Source organism: Glarea lozoyensis (assembly GCF_000409485.1).
Source record: "Glarea lozoyensis ATCC 20868 chromosome Unknown GLAREA16, whole genome shotgun sequence".
Taxonomy (NCBI): domain Eukaryota; kingdom Fungi; phylum Ascomycota; class Leotiomycetes; order Helotiales; family Helotiaceae; genus Glarea; species Glarea lozoyensis.
In genome coordinates, this window is record NW_007360990.1 from 1,292,303 (window position 1) to 1,310,539 (window position 18,237).

At 46.5% G+C, this 18,237-nt stretch overlaps 8 protein-coding genes across 8 annotated transcripts; 3 read left to right on the top strand and 5 right to left on the bottom strand.

The window, feature by feature from the left end:
- Positions 1-346: 346 nt before the first annotated feature.
- GLAREA_07689 (uncharacterized protein) lies at positions 347-1,750 on the bottom strand (the record flags this gene model as incomplete). Its single annotated transcript, XM_008082376.1, has 1 exon — positions 347-1,750. The coding sequence occupies one exon, from the start codon at positions 1,748-1,750 to the stop codon at positions 347-349; it is 1,404 nt and encodes a 467-aa protein (XP_008080567.1).
- A 1,319-nt stretch (positions 1,751-3,069) lies between these two features.
- On the bottom strand, positions 3,070-3,644 carry GLAREA_07690 (uncharacterized protein; the record flags this gene model as incomplete). Its single annotated transcript, XM_008082377.1, has 2 exons — positions 3,070-3,533; positions 3,587-3,644. 2 exons carry the CDS (start codon positions 3,642-3,644, stop codon positions 3,070-3,072), a joined length of 522 nt encoding a protein of 173 aa, XP_008080568.1.
- A 416-nt stretch (positions 3,645-4,060) lies between these two features.
- On the top strand, positions 4,061-5,191 carry GLAREA_07691 (uncharacterized protein; the record flags this gene model as incomplete). Its single annotated transcript, XM_008082378.1, has 5 exons — positions 4,061-4,361; positions 4,411-4,536; positions 4,588-4,683; positions 4,811-4,886; positions 4,945-5,191. The coding sequence occupies 5 exons, from the start codon at positions 4,061-4,063 to the stop codon at positions 5,189-5,191; spliced, it is 846 nt and encodes a 281-aa protein (XP_008080569.1).
- Positions 5,192-5,656: 465 nt separating this feature from the next.
- GLAREA_07692 (uncharacterized protein) lies at positions 5,657-6,391 on the bottom strand (the record flags this gene model as incomplete). Its single annotated transcript, XM_008082379.1, has 1 exon — positions 5,657-6,391. The coding sequence occupies one exon, from the start codon at positions 6,389-6,391 to the stop codon at positions 5,657-5,659; it is 735 nt and encodes a 244-aa protein (XP_008080570.1).
- Positions 6,392-7,344: 953 nt separating this feature from the next.
- GLAREA_07693 (ARM repeat-containing protein) lies at positions 7,345-8,867 on the top strand (the record flags this gene model as incomplete). Its single annotated transcript, XM_008082380.1, has 3 exons — positions 7,345-7,639; positions 7,689-8,205; positions 8,252-8,867. 3 exons carry the CDS (start codon positions 7,345-7,347, stop codon positions 8,865-8,867), a joined length of 1,428 nt encoding a protein of 475 aa, XP_008080571.1.
- Positions 8,868-9,250: 383 nt separating this feature from the next.
- Positions 9,251-10,660, top strand: GLAREA_07694 (Folate-binding protein; the record flags this gene model as incomplete). Its single annotated transcript, XM_008082381.1, has 1 exon — positions 9,251-10,660. The coding sequence occupies one exon, from the start codon at positions 9,251-9,253 to the stop codon at positions 10,658-10,660; it is 1,410 nt and encodes a 469-aa protein (XP_008080572.1).
- Positions 10,661-11,204: 544 nt separating this feature from the next.
- On the bottom strand, positions 11,205-14,726 carry GLAREA_07695 (cAMP-binding protein; the record flags this gene model as incomplete). The annotated part of the gene is made up of 5 exons (XM_008082382.1): positions 11,205-12,401; positions 12,453-12,886; positions 12,935-13,481; positions 13,529-14,439; positions 14,492-14,726. 5 exons carry the CDS (start codon positions 14,724-14,726, stop codon positions 11,205-11,207), a joined length of 3,324 nt encoding a protein of 1,107 aa, XP_008080573.1.
- Positions 14,727-16,771: 2,045 nt separating this feature from the next.
- Positions 16,772-17,527, bottom strand: GLAREA_07696 (uncharacterized protein; the record flags this gene model as incomplete). Its single annotated transcript, XM_008082383.1, has 3 exons — positions 16,772-16,865; positions 16,920-17,452; positions 17,501-17,527. 3 exons carry the CDS (start codon positions 17,525-17,527, stop codon positions 16,772-16,774), a joined length of 654 nt encoding a protein of 217 aa, XP_008080574.1.
- Positions 17,528-18,237: the final 710 nt, after the last annotated feature.

Sequence of the window (18,237 nt, forward strand, 5' to 3'; positions counted from 1 at the left end):
TTCCGTCTGCGACATACCGACACAAGCCAATAGTGTTGCCTACTAGCTTTCTGATACCAAAAAGAAAGACTAATGGAGCCTCACCGCCACGTATAGTCACCATACGTGCTTCTCTCCTCCTCAGTGGATTGTCCGAATTTTCGCTGCATCCTACGTAATTTGATTTGCCGTAACACCACTGTCGTGCCGATTTAGAACTATATATCGAAGACTCTGTCCAGTCCGTACGCTGGGAGCTCGAAAGTTCGCAAGACTCTTCGAACAGTGCAGGATACGAAATATGACCACTTGGCGCCGAAAGTTCTTTAGTCGGGAGCTTTGAATGTGGTGGCCATGCTGAAGTTGATCAGGGACTCTGATCTGTAGTCCAAGTAAAAACTGAGTGACGTAAGTCTCTAGGCGGGCTGTTTGATCGTGCTTCTTCTTGTAGTTCCAAATCATCAGGATATGGTTCCGAGAAGTCGCTCTCGGCAGAACGTGCCAGATACTCATCCATAACTAACTCGATAGATTCCTCCAAATCTGTGTAGCCATCCTGATTCTCACCCATCCTAAGTAATTTATCACCCATTTTAACATCGTCGCTCGGAGAGTTAGGTGGATTCACCAGGAATTGCTTTGTAACTAGGCTAGAGTCCGATGCTCCTTGGTTGTTCGGACAGTTGCCCTTTTGAGAAACAGAGCTTGGTCCAGAAGTTTTCTTTGCGTGAGCGTCAAAAGAGTGAGCTTCTGGTGAGGGTGGCATGATCTGCCAAGGACCAGTGGATGATGCTCCTTGTCGCTGTCTTGCGGAAGACAGAGATTGAAGGTATTTAGCAACACCAGATCTAGTGTCGTTGACATTGATTGGCAATGCAAACTTTGGCAATCTACCTACAACTTTCACAGGTGGCTTCGTTAAGCGAGGTAGGGAGCTTTCCATCGCTTCATTCAGCTGTTCCTCAAGATCACTTTGACTGCCGTTGTTATTCGTAAACAATTCAGGAGACGCAGCTCTCGCAACAGGTCCTGCATGCTTATACTCTGGGTCAACTGCCGACGATGGTTCCAATGTATTCTGAAAATCATCGTTGTCTTCTGGGTCAGAACTATCTTCGTCCTCCGACTGACTTCTTGAAAGGGGCATCATGATGGAAGGTGCAAAGGCATCGTCCAACCCTAAAAAGTCGACAAACACAAAACCGTCATGTTCAGCATCGTAAGTGATGCAGTCTTCGTCGTCTTCGACATTTTTTAGTCCTCCGTCCTGAATAGTAAAGTCTTCCTTGCATTTAATTATGCTAAATCCTAGCCATCCCTTCTTGCTTCTGATCTTTCTCTTTCTTTTCTTTTTCCGTGACTCTACATCTTCCAGGTTCTCTGAAGAAATGTTTGATGGCGACACTAGTTCCTCTGCGTTGTAGATTGTTTCTTCATCTTGGCGGTATGTCGGACCCGAAAGTAAATCCCCACTCTTTCCACTACGCTGATTGTCAGACCCAGGAGTCGATGAAGTTTGAAGGATATGTCGCGGTAAGTCTCCATCAAAAGACCCGGCCCGGGATGAGCTTCGAATAGTTGGTTGTGAAATAGCACAAGGTGTAGGAGCAGGTGGGAAACACCATTCGCGAAGGAGCTGAGATACAGAAGGCGTCGGCTGTTTTATTGGATCTCGGCCAGTGAGAAGCACCTTTGTGCCACGATTTCTCATAGCTTTGGCTTTGTTGTTCCCTTCAGCCTTTTGTTTTTGTTGAGTCTTCCCAGGTTTCATGGCGGCAGACGAAATCCGGATGAGTGGTAACACCTCAAGGTGATGGACGATCTTTACCACTTGGATGGGTATTACTAATGAAAGGCAGAAATACACAAAGGCTTCTTTCGATGAGGTCGTCGCGTGGTCAGACGCGTATCGTTATACCACTGACAGCAAGTGAAGGGGGGTGGATCAACAGAGAACTTCCGTCATAAGTAGCCCGCAGACGCGTTGTCCTGTGAGTGTCTCGATAGGATTTACGTTACGTTGGGCGTGGTTCAGTTTGGAAACTCTCGAATTCAAGGACGATGATTGACTTGGTGGCAAAGGCTGCGTCTAATGGAGTTTGTTGTGAATCACAGCCACTCTTTGGCTGCTGGGCCTCGCTGGACCTCGACGCTGAAACCCAGAAGGTTCCCAGCCACCACAAATTCTTCCAAACAAATACCAGTGAAAGGGTATCCTACTTGGCGTTGAAAAAGATAACGCAAAACGGAGAGCAATCGAGATAGAATTGCGGAAGATTTCCCCGCAAGCTATCATAATGAGGTGTTTTTGAAATTGCTACCTACCAATTCACCTATTACCCGCATGCTAGACCAGTCAGGGGACATTTTGTGAGTGGAGTAGTCAGGGGACTCAGGTCTTTGGGGGGTTCCCGGAATATACCTTAAAATCAATGTTCACTGTAGGTTTCAGCCCATACCAAATGACGCCCACTGATAAACAACATTTCACCTTCTGCTATTATTCCTCTGTTACTAACTTTTCTACTTACCAAAGTTCCATTCGCTATATTCTTTCTTCTCAGCGTTCCACCGCTAATGACGATGATTCCATTGAGGTCTATCTGTGTCCTCTATTCTTGCCTATTAATGGGTGACAAGCTTGAATGATTTGGATAAATTGTAAACCATAGTTCAATTGTAAATTGTGAGAGATTCATATGTCATACAAACCATCTACCTTCATACCATTCACGTTTCTATAGATTTATAAATCCATGTTGAATGGAAAGCTCAATTCAGAGGGCTGTGGCTTTTAAGCGAGATATGTCTTGGCGGGTATGAGAAATCCAGAGATCAGTTATTATGAATTCCGCAGCCTGAGTTTGTCTTTCATCAAAAGTAAGACTAGTAGACTGAGAACAGTACGAAGGGGTACGTAAAAGCATAATTGAGTTCAATCCAATCAGCTATCCCAACTATCATCATTCAAATTTTCCCTGCAACCACTTCCTAAATCCTCAGGATGCCACAAATATCCAGAGGACTTTCCACAAACAAGGTTGTTTTCCACCACTTATGATGAATCCCCAGGTCCTCCGCGATAACTTCCTAGTGCCGAGTCTTGACTATCTTCGGCGCGCTTTGCGATCCCATAGTAGTGCCGAGGGCAGAATCCTGACCATCTTCTGCGCGCTTGCTCCCTCCATGATAATCACCGAGTGCAGAATCACCGCTTACAGCGTTTTGACCACGCTTTGCGATCCCATAATAATTACCGAGTGCAGAATCCTGAGCGGTGTCGGCACGCTTTGCAATCCCAACATAGTTTCCCAGTGCAGCATCCTGACTGTCTTCCGCACGCTTATTCACTCCATGGTAATCACCTAGTGCAGAATCCTGGCCTCGCTTTGCAATCCCGTAATAATTGCCCAGCGCCGCGTCGTCGGTGTTATCGGCTCTTTTGTTGATTCCATAATAATTGCCAAGTGCAGAGTCCTGAACATTCTCCGCGCGCTTGTTGATCCCATAATAATTCCCCAGTGCAGCGTCTTGAGTCGTGGTGTCACGAGGAACTATGAGAATGTGAGAAACTGTAGATGGAAATAGGGATTCAATGAACTTATACCTGTTGGTAAGGCTACAGCTGAGCCAATAAGAGCGACGAGAATAAGATTGAACTGCATTTTGTTGCTGAGATGGTTTTGAGGTGTTGTGACTAAAGTGATGATGTTGTTGCAGTTCAAGTGAAGTCGTTGTTGTGGTTGTATTGTCTGAATAGTTGAAGATACTGGGCACTTTTATACTTAATCTGCAATACCTGATTTCATTTTTTCAACTCGAGAGAATCAATGTTAATGCTCTGTAGGTATCGACATTATCTCACCATTGTCATGAAAATAAGCATTACAGTGTAACATAATGCTTATCCCACATTACCTGTCATGCTGCATAATGGACCTATCCCACGTGGTGAGGTAATAAGTGCTCAAAACTCCGAGACACAGCATTCAGAAAAACGCTTGATCTTCTCTCTTTCTTTCCCTCAATTCTTTTTGACGTAGACTCACTAGTAGATGTTTTAATCTATTTTAATCTCAAAATGAGAAACAGCAAAGAATATTTCGACGTTGAAGAAATCAGATTGTTGCCAGACGACGATGCTTGCGGGAAAGAAGCGAGACGAGACGTTGCCGAATTGGTGAAACACCTCAATCTAGCGTTTCTAGCTCAGATGCAGAAAGCACGATATTCCGAGAGAAGCTGTTTTCAGAATGTTTGGAGATTTCTGAGATCGAGTCCTTGGTTCTTTCACCTCGCGATTTTGACAATTTACACAAGTCTTTTCGTTTTAGCATATTTCCAGGCAGAATCACATCCCGCTCCCGATGCGCTGATATACAGTATGATTGTCAATCTGCTGCTTGATGATCCCTGTTGACTCTTCGATAGCACCGGCTGAGCCGGCAACTATACACGAGGCGAGAATGATAAGTGTTAAGATCAACCCGACGAACAACATATATAATAGTCCACCCTCGCCAGAAGTGGACCAAGCGTGGGCTGCACTTTTTCGAAGTAAGCATAGCGTCTAAAGTCAGCAACCAGCTGTGCTGATTCTGACAACAGATGCAAACGTACGAGTAAGCAGAGATGAGCTTGAGAAAACGGGGAGGTCATCCGTTGAGCTAGAAGATGAATCGGGTGGCTTCCTTGGAGCTTTAGGTAACTTAAAAATACATGTCGTTAATATCATGAGCTGACGATATAGATGTATACCATCAATTACATTGTCTAGTGAGATCATCAAAGCCAAGGTTAGATTGACACGAAAAAACTGACTCCAGAATAGAAGTACATTCGGGAATATATCCACCAAGATTACTACACAATCAAGAAGACCAACGTCCCGAAGAAAGATCACGTCAGTAAGTTCTTGAATCCCCAAAATCACCCTCGATCTCTAGAATCATGAGCTAAGTATAGAACAGATCATTGTATCGAGATGTTGCGTCAAATTGTGATGTGCAAGGCGGATACGGCATTGATGACTTATAGCTGGTTGCCAGATTTTCGTGCCCCGTGGCCAGATTTCGGTATAGAACATCAATGTGTCAATTGGGAAAGTATTGAAGAATGGGGGAATAAAAGAAGGATTGATATATTCGAAAAGGGATTGTTAGTACATCCTACTATGGGGCCGTCTTATCATGAGAACGATGTTGACGAATAAATAATGTTTAAGCTCAAAAGACTTCAGTATTTGCCTGGATATGAAACTTCCTAGCGAAACCTTGATGATTCAAAGCCATTGTTAACCCATTGAATACCCAGTATGATGCCTTGTGGGAAATGTCGTCGTGGTTTTGACTGTGAAGCAAGTATATGAGCTGGTGCATTTGCCTTATTCAATGAGCTTGCTGGTACGAGAAACCTGACATAATCAATGATTAGGCTCACCAAAAAAAAGCCCATAGAGTCTATATTTGTAAGAATGACCTATAGGAAAGAGCGAAAACTTTGCAGGAAGGCACAAAGAGTTTGGCCAATGCCAGAACCACAATGGAAGCATCGCTTCTCATGAGATTTATATTATTATGTCTCTAGAAAGTTCCTTCTCCAGATGCTTGCAGGTAAGCTTCGCATGTAGGAGATGCTTCATAGTATCGTCCCTTAAAGGCACCGCAACAAACACTTATTAGTCCTTTTTGACATTTTTGCGACTCGCGCGACTTTGTAATTTAGCAGCTTTTAAGTGTTCCTCCGACCAATGAGATGCAAGCGACTTTTGATACAAAACCAGCGGGTCTTTGCAAACATGTGGAACCATACCATTCGTTGTTGGACATCCTCCATCTATGCTTGGCTTGGTAGGCTCGATGGCACCATCCGCGTAGCAGAGAAATGACTGTGCTACGTTAGCATTCTGGCTTTGATAGACACGCGAAAGGAATCCAACCTGTCTAAAGTAATCCAAGCAGTGTAGTATATGAGCTTCGTCAAAATCATGCGGCATATGTGTATGCCCGTTGCTCCTTCTCTCATTTCTAGCGAAAAGTGCTTGAAACCCAGATCGTACCATAGCGAGACAATGAAGCTGATGGAACATGGCGATTCCATTTACTTGACTCCCTGTTCGGCTTTCGTCGATGACAAAGCCGCCGTTCGGAGTGACTGTATCTTGCCATAGTTTGTCTGCCGTAGAATTGAAGGTCTGAAACCGTTTGTCTTCTTGGAAGTCTGTCGTAACGGTATCGACCGCTGGGCACAGCGATAAAGATGTACGAAGGGACTTGACTTCTGATCTTAAAGGCTGGTTTGATATGAGGATGATGATTGTAAAAATAAATCCAAATATAAAGAAACCGCGGAGGAAGAGGTGGGTTTTGTTTCTGGGATGATACCCATTTGTCTTCTCAACTCGTGGTTCCATGATCTATGAAAACAAACAAAAATTATGCTTGCTGAATTGTATGTTAGAGATCCGTGAAAGCGCGAATAGAGAGGGGAATGGTATCTTGTGGTCTAAGGCTCAATTTGACTCCCTACGCTGAATCTTTGCAACGTACAAGCATTAAACCACTCATAATGATGGCAAACATAACGTAAGGTAATGGAGGGAATGTAGCGGCATTCGTGATGCTCACTGCTCATTCGATATTTGAGCATTACATATAACGTTACTTTAGTAATGATGACATGGTGTAACGATAATAGTGCATGTGAGTAAATAGACGGATAGCAGCATTGACACGCTTGTTCAGTCAACAAATCAACAACGATATAAAAGCTAAGTGTTTTATATTGCTATGATAGAACCTCGTTGAGTGTGTCTGGAGGGTGTGCCTACTGGCATGATGAAAAAAGCAATGTGCGTGGAATGAAAAAGACTCAAGTATGGTGATGAGTATAGCGCCAGGCAAAACATCAATACGCGTATTGAAGGTACAGAGTAGATATCAAATTCAATAAAAACTGTACTTTGTAGGTCGAAACGGCGAACGCAAATTGCACATTGAACGCGCTGTCAAATTTGACCAGAACAGCGCCATTATCTCCACTTACGCGGAGATTCTTAGATGGTTAGCATTTCGATATATACCTGACCAAGAATATGAATATACCGCTTCACGACTTCATTCTTAGAGGAAAGCATACTTCAAGTTTCCTCTGTTGCTGTTGTTGGTGACGTTGTTTGTCAGAGTTCGTAAAGGCTCAAGCTCTCACAGGCTTGTCGTCGACATCCAGAAGCGAAGGAGCTAACCGCCTCCGATAAGGAAGCTCCAGCTCCATCTACCACAACGCCCACTACGAAAAGTACATACCTCCCGAACAACTTGAGTCTGCGCCAATTCTATCTTCTCGGAGCAGAGCAATCGACTCATCATGTCTCTCGATCCTCCGACATATCTCTCCTCCCTTCAGAACAACATTCGCACGAGACCAATACCATGGGATGGAGCTGTTCGCGCGGGTACCGTCAGTGAGGATCAGTTGAATAAGATTCGAGCAGTCGACAAGGTCAGAAAGGATCAGAGAAAGCAAATAATCGAGGGTGATATTGAAGGATACAAGGCACTCTTCGTGGGTTCATCCAGTACGCCAAGTGTGCTGGAATCTGCTGCCAAGAGTCTGCCTGTCGTGCAATACGTACTCGTTTTGTTGAAAGACTTGCTTGATGGTAGGTAGCAAGTGTACCTCTCATGAGCCAGCTAATTAAAGTCTTGAAGGTATTCCAACTCTTGCGAAGAACTTAGCAGATCACCCTGATCCCTTCAAACCATTCCTACCTCTTCTTGCGCAGTCTAATGACCCCGAAGCTCCCATTCCTCTTCTCACCTCGACTGTATTGTCAACCATGATCGGAGGAGCTTCAGGTACTTCGAAACAAGTGTCCGCAGCGCTCCCAAAGTTATTTACATATTTGTCGACGCTTACACGTACATCTGACGGAGGGCTACAAGATATTGCTGTGTTGGAATACTCAACTTTACTGCGAGGAACGAAATCTCGAGAACTGTTCTGGCAACACAGAAAGGATACAATTGAACCGCTCGTTGAGATCTTGAGATCTGCAGCAGGAGTCGCGGCAAATGGAGACTCAGCCTCTAACCTTTGGAGTGGTACTCCTAGTGTGCGTGAAGGTTCTTTGGGCGGCGGAGTTGGACTCCAGTTGCTCTATCATGTACTACTGGTCCTATGGCAATTGAGTTTTGAAGGCGAAAATATTGGCGAGGGTCTTGAGGAGTAAGTTCCACTAAAAATTCAAGGTCGCACTCACTAACTTGCGCAGGGAGTTTGATATCATCCCGCTTTTTACACAGCTTCTCAGACTGTCTCCTAAAGAAAAGACTACCCGACTCTTAATCTCCTCTCTTTACAATATGCTCTCAACGAACAAGCAGACCCTGCTACCCACTGCGGTTCTGGCTAGGCTACCTGCCTTACTGTCAAACATCAACGGACGACATTTCAATGACACCGATCTTCAAGAAGATCTCCAAAACCTCACGGAGATGATCGAAGAGCATACCAAAACACAAACCACCTTTGATGAATATGCTGCCGAAGTTAACTCCGGACATCTACGATGGTCACCACCCCACAGAAATGAAACCTTCTGGGCAGAGAATGCACGCAAAATTCTTGAGTACGAAAAGGGCGAATTACCAAAGAAACTTGCAGAAATTATGAGCAAATCATGGGATAATGATAAGCAAGTTTTGGCTATTGCATGTAATGATGTAGGAAGATTAGTTAAGGAGGTACCCGAGAAGAGGCTGCAGTTAGAAAAGCTGGGTCTGAAATCGAGGGTCATGGAGCTGATGGTGGAAAAGGAAGAGGCAGTGAGATGGGAGAGTCTCAATGCTCTGTCCGGGTGGCTGAGGTATAGTTTCGAGACCAAGTGAAGCGGCGAAGTGGTGCTTGTAATGCTATTTGCAGTTGTATCATCAATTCGAGCTTGGGGACCACTTATGATCCAGGCCCAAGGGTTCAGTCCAAAGCTCTCTCGACGCCGCATTATCTCAGCACCGCGTTGAATCATGGCGCCACGATGTTAGAATACAGTAGCGGTTGAGAAGTAGAATGCAAACCTGATACCCAGAATACTACAGTAGTTCGAAAATCCATCTATGGTTCTAAGTTTTGGATACAGCTCTGAGTCTCTGACAGGTGATGTGGGTCGCAAGCGGCGGGACTTCTCCACCCCCACTTCCCGCGGCATCTGACTTCTATTTCGAGCTTCGAATCCAGCACATCTCATCCAACAAACAACCAATTGAGCCACGATATGAAGCGCCTCTATGTTATTAAAGGCGCTGGCAATGCGGTCGCAAATCAAAAATCAAACCTCGCGCGCACATCACGCTTACTCTCAACTTCTGCTCCACGGACTGCTCTAAAGCTGACACCGCAACGAGCTCTCCCACTTACACGAACAACGACATCAACGATTCGAGCTTCAAAACACCCCTCACGAAATGCATCGTCGGCCTCTTCCTCTACAGAGCTGCAAAAGACCCCTCTATACGATCTCCACGTCGCCAATGGCGGGAAAATGGTTCCTTTTGGCGGTTTCCACATGCCTGTCCAATACAGCTCTTTGAGCGTCAGCGCATCCCACCACTTCACACGATCTCACGCCTCCCTCTTCGATGTAAGCCACATGGTTCAGCATAGATTCTCTGGGCCTGGAGCTACTGCGTTTCTCGAAAAGGTAACACCGGCTGGGTTATCAGAGTTGGAAGTACACAGAAGCGGATTAAGCACCTTGCTTCTGCCATTCACGGGAGGCATCGTGGATGATACCATTGTTACAAGATTGGGCCCGGAACTGTTTTATGTGGTTACCAATGCGGGATGTAGGGAGAAGGATCTTGCATATTTCAAGGAGCAGTTAGCAGATTTTGCGAAGGATGGCGGTGAGAAGGTCGAGTGGGAAGTTTTGGATGGCTGGGGCTTGATTGCGTTACAAGGACCTTTGAGCGCGGAAGTTCTGACCGAGATCTTGGTCGACCGAGAGGCAACTCAACTCCACGAAATGTACTTTGGGCAATCCAAATTCATCCAAGTCAACCTCCTCGACGGCACAACCTCAAGTCCCCTCCTCATAAGTCGAGGAGGCTACACCGGCGAAGACGGTTTCGAGATCTCCATCCCCGCCTCCGAAACAACCGCCGTCACCAACTCCCTCCTCCAAACCGCCACCCCCGAGAAGTTACAACTCGCCGGCCTCGGCGCCCGAGACAGTCTCCGCCTCGAAGCCGGAATGTGTCTCTACGGCCACGATCTTGATGAGAACACCACCCCCGTCGAAGCAGCTCTCAGCTGGGTAATCGGCAAATCGCGGCGCGCAACGGGTGGTTTCCACGGCGACTCCGTGATCCTCAGCCAACTGAAGCCGAAAAGCAAAGGCGGAGCAGGTGTGGAGCGGCGGCGGATCGGTCTCATCGTCGAGGGCGCCCCTGCTCGAGAAGGCGCCGAGATTGTAAACGCTGATGGCGAGAAGATCGGGGTCGTGACGAGTGGATGTCCGAGTCCGACGTTGGGGAAGAATATCGCGATGGGGTATATCAAGGATGGATTTCATAAGGCCGGGACGGATGTTGAAGTTGTGGTTAGGGGGAAGAGACGCAAGGCGCAAGTCTCTAAGATGCCTTTTGTGCCGAGTAAGTATTGGAAGGGTATGGCTCCTTCGTAGACGGATTTCTTTTGGGATCTGATGGAGTTTGGGGGTTTTTGGGTAGATATCTAGAGAAAAGCGAGCGAAGTCCTTTCAACAGGCTTAATGAGAATGTTTGGTTATGAAGATTAATGATGTCTGTTGTGTTTCTGGCATTCTGGATCATTTTATAGTCCTCTGAGAAATGAGACCTAGTTTGCCATGTTTACTTAAGGACTCGTCTGCAAACTAGTCACACTAAAGCAAGATGTAGAGATTTCATATACATATTCAGTATTGAACAACTATACTACCTCCTTAAAACCTCCTTTCTTATAAACAATTTCCCCACCTATTCAAATCCACACTACACGTATTTAACAAATGCAAGCCTTAAAAGCCGCTCTCCCTAATACTAATCCCAAATTATCCATATACAACCTGCCGCCCCCGAACTTTTCCAGCCTTTCCATTCTTATCACACAACCCATCCCATTCCGAATCCCAAAAACGAATCGACGCTCCGAGTAAATGCCTATCAAAAATAACACGAAAAGCGGGGGTATTAACAAATTAAAGCAGCCTATCCAGCAGTAGTCAACACATAAGAAGTAATAGCACTCATCCTCTCACTCGTCAGTTTCAACGAGATCCTCAGCAGCTCCTGCGAGACCTCCGGATCCGCCTTCTGGAGATTATCCCAGTTCTCGCGGTCCATAAGCCAGGTAACGCAGTCGCGTTCCGCTTGCACGGTGGCGGTGCGGTCAGTCTCGGAGAAGAAGGGGAGTTCGCCGCAGGTGGTGCCGGCGACGATGCTTTCGAAGTAACGGCCTTGCGGGAGATCGTAGTCGGCGCGGAGGATACCGTCTTCGAGGAGGTAGAAACCGGTTGCTGGTTCGCCGCTTCGGAAGAGGACTGTGCCGGCGGGGTATTCTTTTTTGGTGAAGAAGGGGGTGAGACGGAACCAGAAATCTTCGTTTTCGGTTGTGAGGCCTTGGAAGGTTTGGAGAATGAGGCGGAGTGGTTCTTTGAAATTTGCGTAGCGCGCTTCTGCTGGTCCTTCGTCGAGTGTCATGGTAGCTGCTCTTTGGAGCTGATTTCGGCGAGGTGAGCTGAATTGGGCGTCGATAGTTGGCTCAATCTTCGCAACGCGATTCTTCCCTGGTACATCCAGGTTAGACGGTGGATTCCTTAGACTGCTACGCGCTTCTTTGCTTGCGTAGAGAGTCTTGAGTAGCTCATTCTCGCAGCTTTCTAATGCAGAGTTCAGCTCTTCAAACAGCTTCACCTCGTTTCCATCCTGGCCTAGTCCAACAGCAGATAATGTTGCGCCAAGAGGCCCTTCTGAACTTATGCCACTCATAACAAGCGTAACGCCTTTCTTGCTAAAGATTCTATTCAACCTGTTGAATGCTTCGGCAGCAGAGTAATCGATTCCGGTGACATGCCATAGATCGAGGACTAAGAAGCGGATTGGCCGTTGTGCAAATGTTCCATCTTCTATTAAAGCTCGTAGGCGCTCCTCAACGCTGACAATAGTACCGAAGAATAGATATCCTGCTAGTTTCGTTACATGAACTTGCTGCCCAGCTTTACGCAAGTAATCATGTTGTATTGGGTTTCGTCGCACGGTGGATCCGGCAATTTCCCCGGAATATGATGCTCGAATAGCAGGGATTCTCGAGGTTTGTACAGTTAGTGACATGAAGGCGAGGCCAATACCAATAAAAATACCAACGACGAAATCGTAGATACCCATTACTAAGACGATGGTGATGACCTAGACTTGGGTTAGTAACTGGAGTTCGTTTAAAAGAAAGGCATGACTAACCGTCAAGTATTCGAGGATCTTCAGTTTCTTTCTCGGCTCCCAGACAGCTTCGAGGAACAGCTCGAAACCAAGAACGAAAATAAGAACACCAACCATCATCACCGGAATGAATCCAATGATAGTAGGTCCAATAATGAGCACCCCGACTGTAAAGACCGCAAGCATGATTCCGGCGACGCGACTATCGCCACCACTACGATAGAACAGTACCGAGTTGGCATACACCAAATAATTCTGAATACTGCCGGCAAATCCAGAAATTGCATTAGACAAACCATGAGCAATGAGCTCTCTGTCTAAGCTCAGATTATCCTCGCCAACGCTGAAGGCCAAAGATGGAACATTAATAGGCACGTGCAGGATGCCGAAGAAAGTAAGTGCAAACATCGCCGGGATACACTCCAAGATGGCATCCCAATCCACGAGATCAAACCCTTCACAAGTTAGCATCTTTGTAAGATTGGGGGTGATAATTGACTTACTGTACAAGGTGTAAAAATACCACCAAGGTTCTCCAGCTTCAGGCCCTTCGAAGATCCATCCGTTATCTGTAAGGTTGTCGAGGTTCAACTCGTCCAAAGAGAAAACAAAAAAGTAGAATACTGCCGGGATGAGCAAAATGTATGCTGGCAGGAAGTACCGATTTTGGATCCTCTGCTGCAGCTTGTATAACACAATTGCTAGAACGAATGGGATAAGCCATAACGGTAAGGTATCGACCTTGATCATGTGCTTCAAAGTGTCAAGGTTGTACTCCAGGTTGCCATCCATGCGAGCTGCGACTTCGAAGCCTGTAACGATCAAGAAGAACCCAACACCACCGATACATCCAGTAAGTATATGTCTCGGAATGAACCCGACAATATAACCGAATCGGAATGTACCCATCAAGAAGAATACCAAACCTGTAAGGATCGAGCTAATGGCATAAGAAGTGATAACCGTCGCAATAACTGCTTGCGGGTTTTCTTCGCCGACTTTAGCCATAATTGTGAAGGCCATTTTATGAAAGAAGGGAACGACCTCAATCTGGAATTTCGTTAGCGACATCATTTACACTTAAGTATCAAACCAACCATTTCAGAACCAACTCCTCCCCGGAAGCGACTTCCACCACAAGAATACACCAGCTGCGAAACAATACAACTTATGTAGAACATAGAAATACCAGCCGATCCCAGAGACTCGAAAATTGGTTGGCCGAGTGGAAAGAGAATCATGCCGTAGGATAACGCATCTAAGACATTGAGTAAAAGTCCAAGCACAACCGCAGGAAGATACCCCACAGGAGCAACAACGGCATTCTGCCAGATAGCTCTCGTGTTCCACGCTTTCGGGGTGAAAACAGTATGAGCAATTTCAACGCCTCGCTCTCTAGGCCATTGTGCTACTTTGTGGAGCTTTGACCAATATGGCTTCTTTTTCGGTCGTTGGTCCTCGAGGTCACCCTCACCAGCGATGTAGTCGGGATGAACATGAGCTTCCGGGGTCTTGGTCCTTGAAAGAAGGGGTGTTCTTTCATCCTCTACGACACCATCCAAGGAGATAATGAGCCTGCTCTGTTCCCCGTTCGCTTTACTACCAGTTGCGCGCCTACTTTTTCTCGCGTGCCCATTCGATTTGGCCGATGGTTCAGACGCACCGTTTGGTGGTGAAGTGTCCGCAGGGGATGTACTTGGAGGGGAGCGTCTAATGAGGTCTGAAAGGGCAGAAGTGCCTGGTCTATTTGGAGGAGATTGGCCATCGGCTGGCGATACAGGTTCAGAAACCTCTTTTATAGTATCATGTTGTATAGGCTGCTCGCCGCCGGCCATGGACGACTCATTATCGGATCCGCCGGTAAAGTAGTGATCGAGATGGGTTTGAATAGAACGTCGTGGAGGAGGAGAGGAGCTTTGGATTGAAGCTCTATCGGAGAGGGCGTAGGATGCGAGTTCGGCGGTATCTTCTCTTACGCTGAGAGCAAATTGGGCACTATCGATAGGAGCTGTTCCATTATTAGCCACTGCACATATCAATTGATCAGATGCCATGCATACCTGACGGCCCCCGATAGGAAAGGAGATGCAACGAAGATCGCGTAGGTTCTCTTTGGTTGGAAGCTCCGACATTGCTGTTTGAGGCATGGACGTCATAGTTTGAATCTGCCGCAGAATTCACCCACGCATCTTGAGAATCAGATCCAGCAATGACCCGCGGACTCGAGGGAGAACTTGTCGATGCGGCTCGTAGTTTTCGAAAGGTGCCAAAACTTTGCGAAGGTGGTAGAGACATGATGGTGCTGGAGTCGAGTAATCCTGCTTCGCCAACTGCGAATACTACAACCACACGCAGGCCTCGACACTTCGCCGTGACGGTTGTTCACGGAACAAAAGGGCAGCGATAACGAGATTACTGACGAAGCTTTAAAAAAATCGACGGTGCCAATTCATGAGATCAAGCGGGCACTAGGGATCCTTGCTGCTAACCGCAAAGCCGATAGCTCTTCCTGGAGAGCCGGTTTAGGACTGACTGGTACTGGCGAATCAAGGATATGAGCAGTACGCGCGTAGCAAAGTGACGTTCTAGAACATGAATAGCTGAGAAGTAAAGAAGTACTATATGTACTTTTCGAGTGAACAGACTCGTGGCGGCAGAAGAGAAAGTACCGGCGACCTACCTTCAGATACTTGCCAGAGCCGATGGCCTCATCCGACATGTTTTTGACGACCATCGTGGGTTCACAGATTTCGGATTCGCGGGGCCAGACTGGGTACCAACAAGGTGCTCCACCAGCTAGGTAGACGATGGTCCATTATTGATCTACCCGCGTCGTCGAAGTAGATTGTGTGGTGCTGCCAAATGAGAGGGTCAGGCTTATTTGCGTTAGTCGACTGACAAAATCATCTCTTCGTCTGCTGCGTTTTTTCACAGGGCTGCCCCGCTATGCGAGGTGGAAAAGCGGCTCTGAAGGTGCAATTCAATTCCCTCGTCCTACGGTAGTTACAAGTTCGTTTTGTCTCATGTATGTATGGTTATTCTTCAAAAATACAGGTAACTTAAATATCCAAATACAATTCAAGCAATCAAAGTTCCTTTTCCCAAGTTTACACTACATGCCATAGCTATGAAGAGCAACTATACATTTAATTATCCTGCCTGAAAGAGTGCCGCTTTTCCGTTTCCCTTTCGAGCCGCATCAGTTTTTCAAGATGCAGCTTCAAGAGGGGCAACAAACGAGGAGAACAAGTGCAACAAGACACAACAGCTGTCTGCCATGAAGACCAAGATTGATGGACTCCTCTCCTTGAAAGACAACTACCTTTATCACGTATGCCATTGTCAATCGGGATTGCGTTTCTTGTCAACAGTACAGCAGGCACAAAACCAACGTCTAAACCGTCGTACAATGACAACGACAAAAATACCAACGACATCACCTGCACATGCAAACGATCCGAAAGTACATCTAGCATGTATTGTTTTCAAGGGTCGAAAGTGCAAGTTGAAGAGGGGCAACCGGCAACGGCAAGGCCACCTGCAGGAAGTTTCTGTTTCTCATCCCCTGTTACCAAAAATCCTCCGGCTGCAGGTCTTCTCGTTCAACGAATGATAGACGAGATCTCGCACACAGTGAGAACGGCAGCTTTGAAGCGTAAAGGCCTTTCTCAAATGAATGCACCTCGTGTTTATTACTCCTCGTCAATCATTCCCCGGTAGAGTTTCCCTGGATGGCACAAAATGCTCAGTCTAACTCGCTTGACTTACTCTACCCCCGCACTATGCAATGAGACGCAGTTGATGGAACCAATTGCGTAAAATAGCAAGCATGTTGGCGCCATACTCCTCATCAATCCTGACATCGCATAGGCAATATCTGTTCTCATGATTTCGTAAATTCGCCATAATCTCTGTTGAGGAGGTTGGACGTTACACGGAGCACATATACTCATTCAAAATGGCATAGCTCCTGTCCTGAATGGTTGGGGACTGTACTTGGGGATCCGGCCTGATGAAGTCCCCGCTTCAATGCAGCACCATATAGTTATGTTCCTTTTCAGGTTCTGCATATTACTTCGACTGAGATGAATTGCACCCCGCATTTGACTGTTCTGCAGGTCCTCATTCAGGACCAGAAGGATAATTTGATTGTTCGAAACTCCGTCGGGGGTACGAAAGAACTCCGCCATTGCATATCTCGATCAGTAAAGCGTGAGGTGCATATTGCTGAAGCACCACGATGACTGCTTGGGCTGGTTACTGGCTGCTTGAGCTCGCAATTTGACACGGAGGTACAGCCGGAGCCACTTCTCTGTTGATTCTGTCGCTTTTACAGTCTCTCAGCTAAGCTTCAGCAGATATCCTTGAGAAATCAACCTCTCTACGTCTCCTTGGCGAACGTAAAATTGCGAGTTCTTCGTGAGATTGATGGTACTACATTCGCAAATTAGTCGACTGGAGTTATACAGTGGTCGATCTGATGCTTACCCATATTCTGTCTGAATTTCACCTGCGTCCTTCAGCACTCTCACGTCAATGAACAAATCGCGTGGGGGTTCGAGACTTCCTGTCAAGTCTATGTCTGTCCATTGACCCTTGAACGCAGCGAGCAAGTCACTGTACTGCCTCACATACTCCTCCTCTTCGGGGCTTAGGCTGCTACTATTTCCTTCCACGTTCCCTAAGTCTGCAGCAGACCCTTGGCCATTGCCAGGCCTCTGCTGCTGCTCTGCGAGATCGGAAACATCGTTGCCGCTCCATACCATTTCCTCCAACTTGTCAGTCCGTGTACGGTGGTAGGCGAGAAGACATCGCTTGTTCCGGCGCATACAGAGATGGTCAACAAGCAATGTACAGGCAGTAGCAGGATCGGCAGATGGATCTATTGAACCATTGTGGGACTGAAGTATATTCGACACGTCCTTGTCTAAATCTCGTACCTCCCGGGTTACCGCTCGTACGATTTCGGTTTGGTATGCTGGGAGATGCTCGAGTTTCTGAGTCCTTTTGGCATGTTGGACCTACGGAGAGTTAATAACAATTTGATAGGATCGACGAGAGGTAATTACCAGTTTAATACCCAAGTCTCCATACATTGGGATATATGCAGTTACAGTTAGTGGATTTCTGTGCGTGTCTGTTTGGGATTTGTTGCGCTCGCGTCGAGGGGTTGAAGTAGACGCGATTCGGGTGCCCCACTTTATTAACTTCGGTCATACGTTTTATCGCCGATTCTCTAAATCAACTTCACAACGTACAATCTACGACGTGTCTCGGTCTCAACCAACTCACGCCTCACTTACAATAATCAAGGCACAGACATTGTTGCTACAGCTTGCCCACGTCAAGCAAAAAGATCACCACAGAATTTTTATCGGCTACCTGCAGGACAATGGCTTGTTGGCCATGACTGGGTCATCAAAGACACTCCCCGTGGGAGGTTGGAACTCTAAATCGTTACAATCACTCAGCACTTCATCCTTTGTCGCTGCTTTCCATATAAATACTTTTCTTACAACTCCAGGCCCCGTCAAAATTTTCATAAACATTTTATTTGTTCTATCTCAACACCATCCACTTCAAGACACAATCTCAACCTCCAACCATGAGGTCGTGGCCAATACAGCTGTTGCCAATATGAACTATTCCGAGGGTGCTTCTTAGATGTACAACTACCAAAACTAGCCCTTCCATGATGCTGTGACCTGATGGGGTTAACATTTGGCTTCAGCCAGGTTTGAAGAGCGTGGAAGCACGAACTCCATTTCACACTCTCGAAATAACGCTCCATCACACTTGGCTTCCA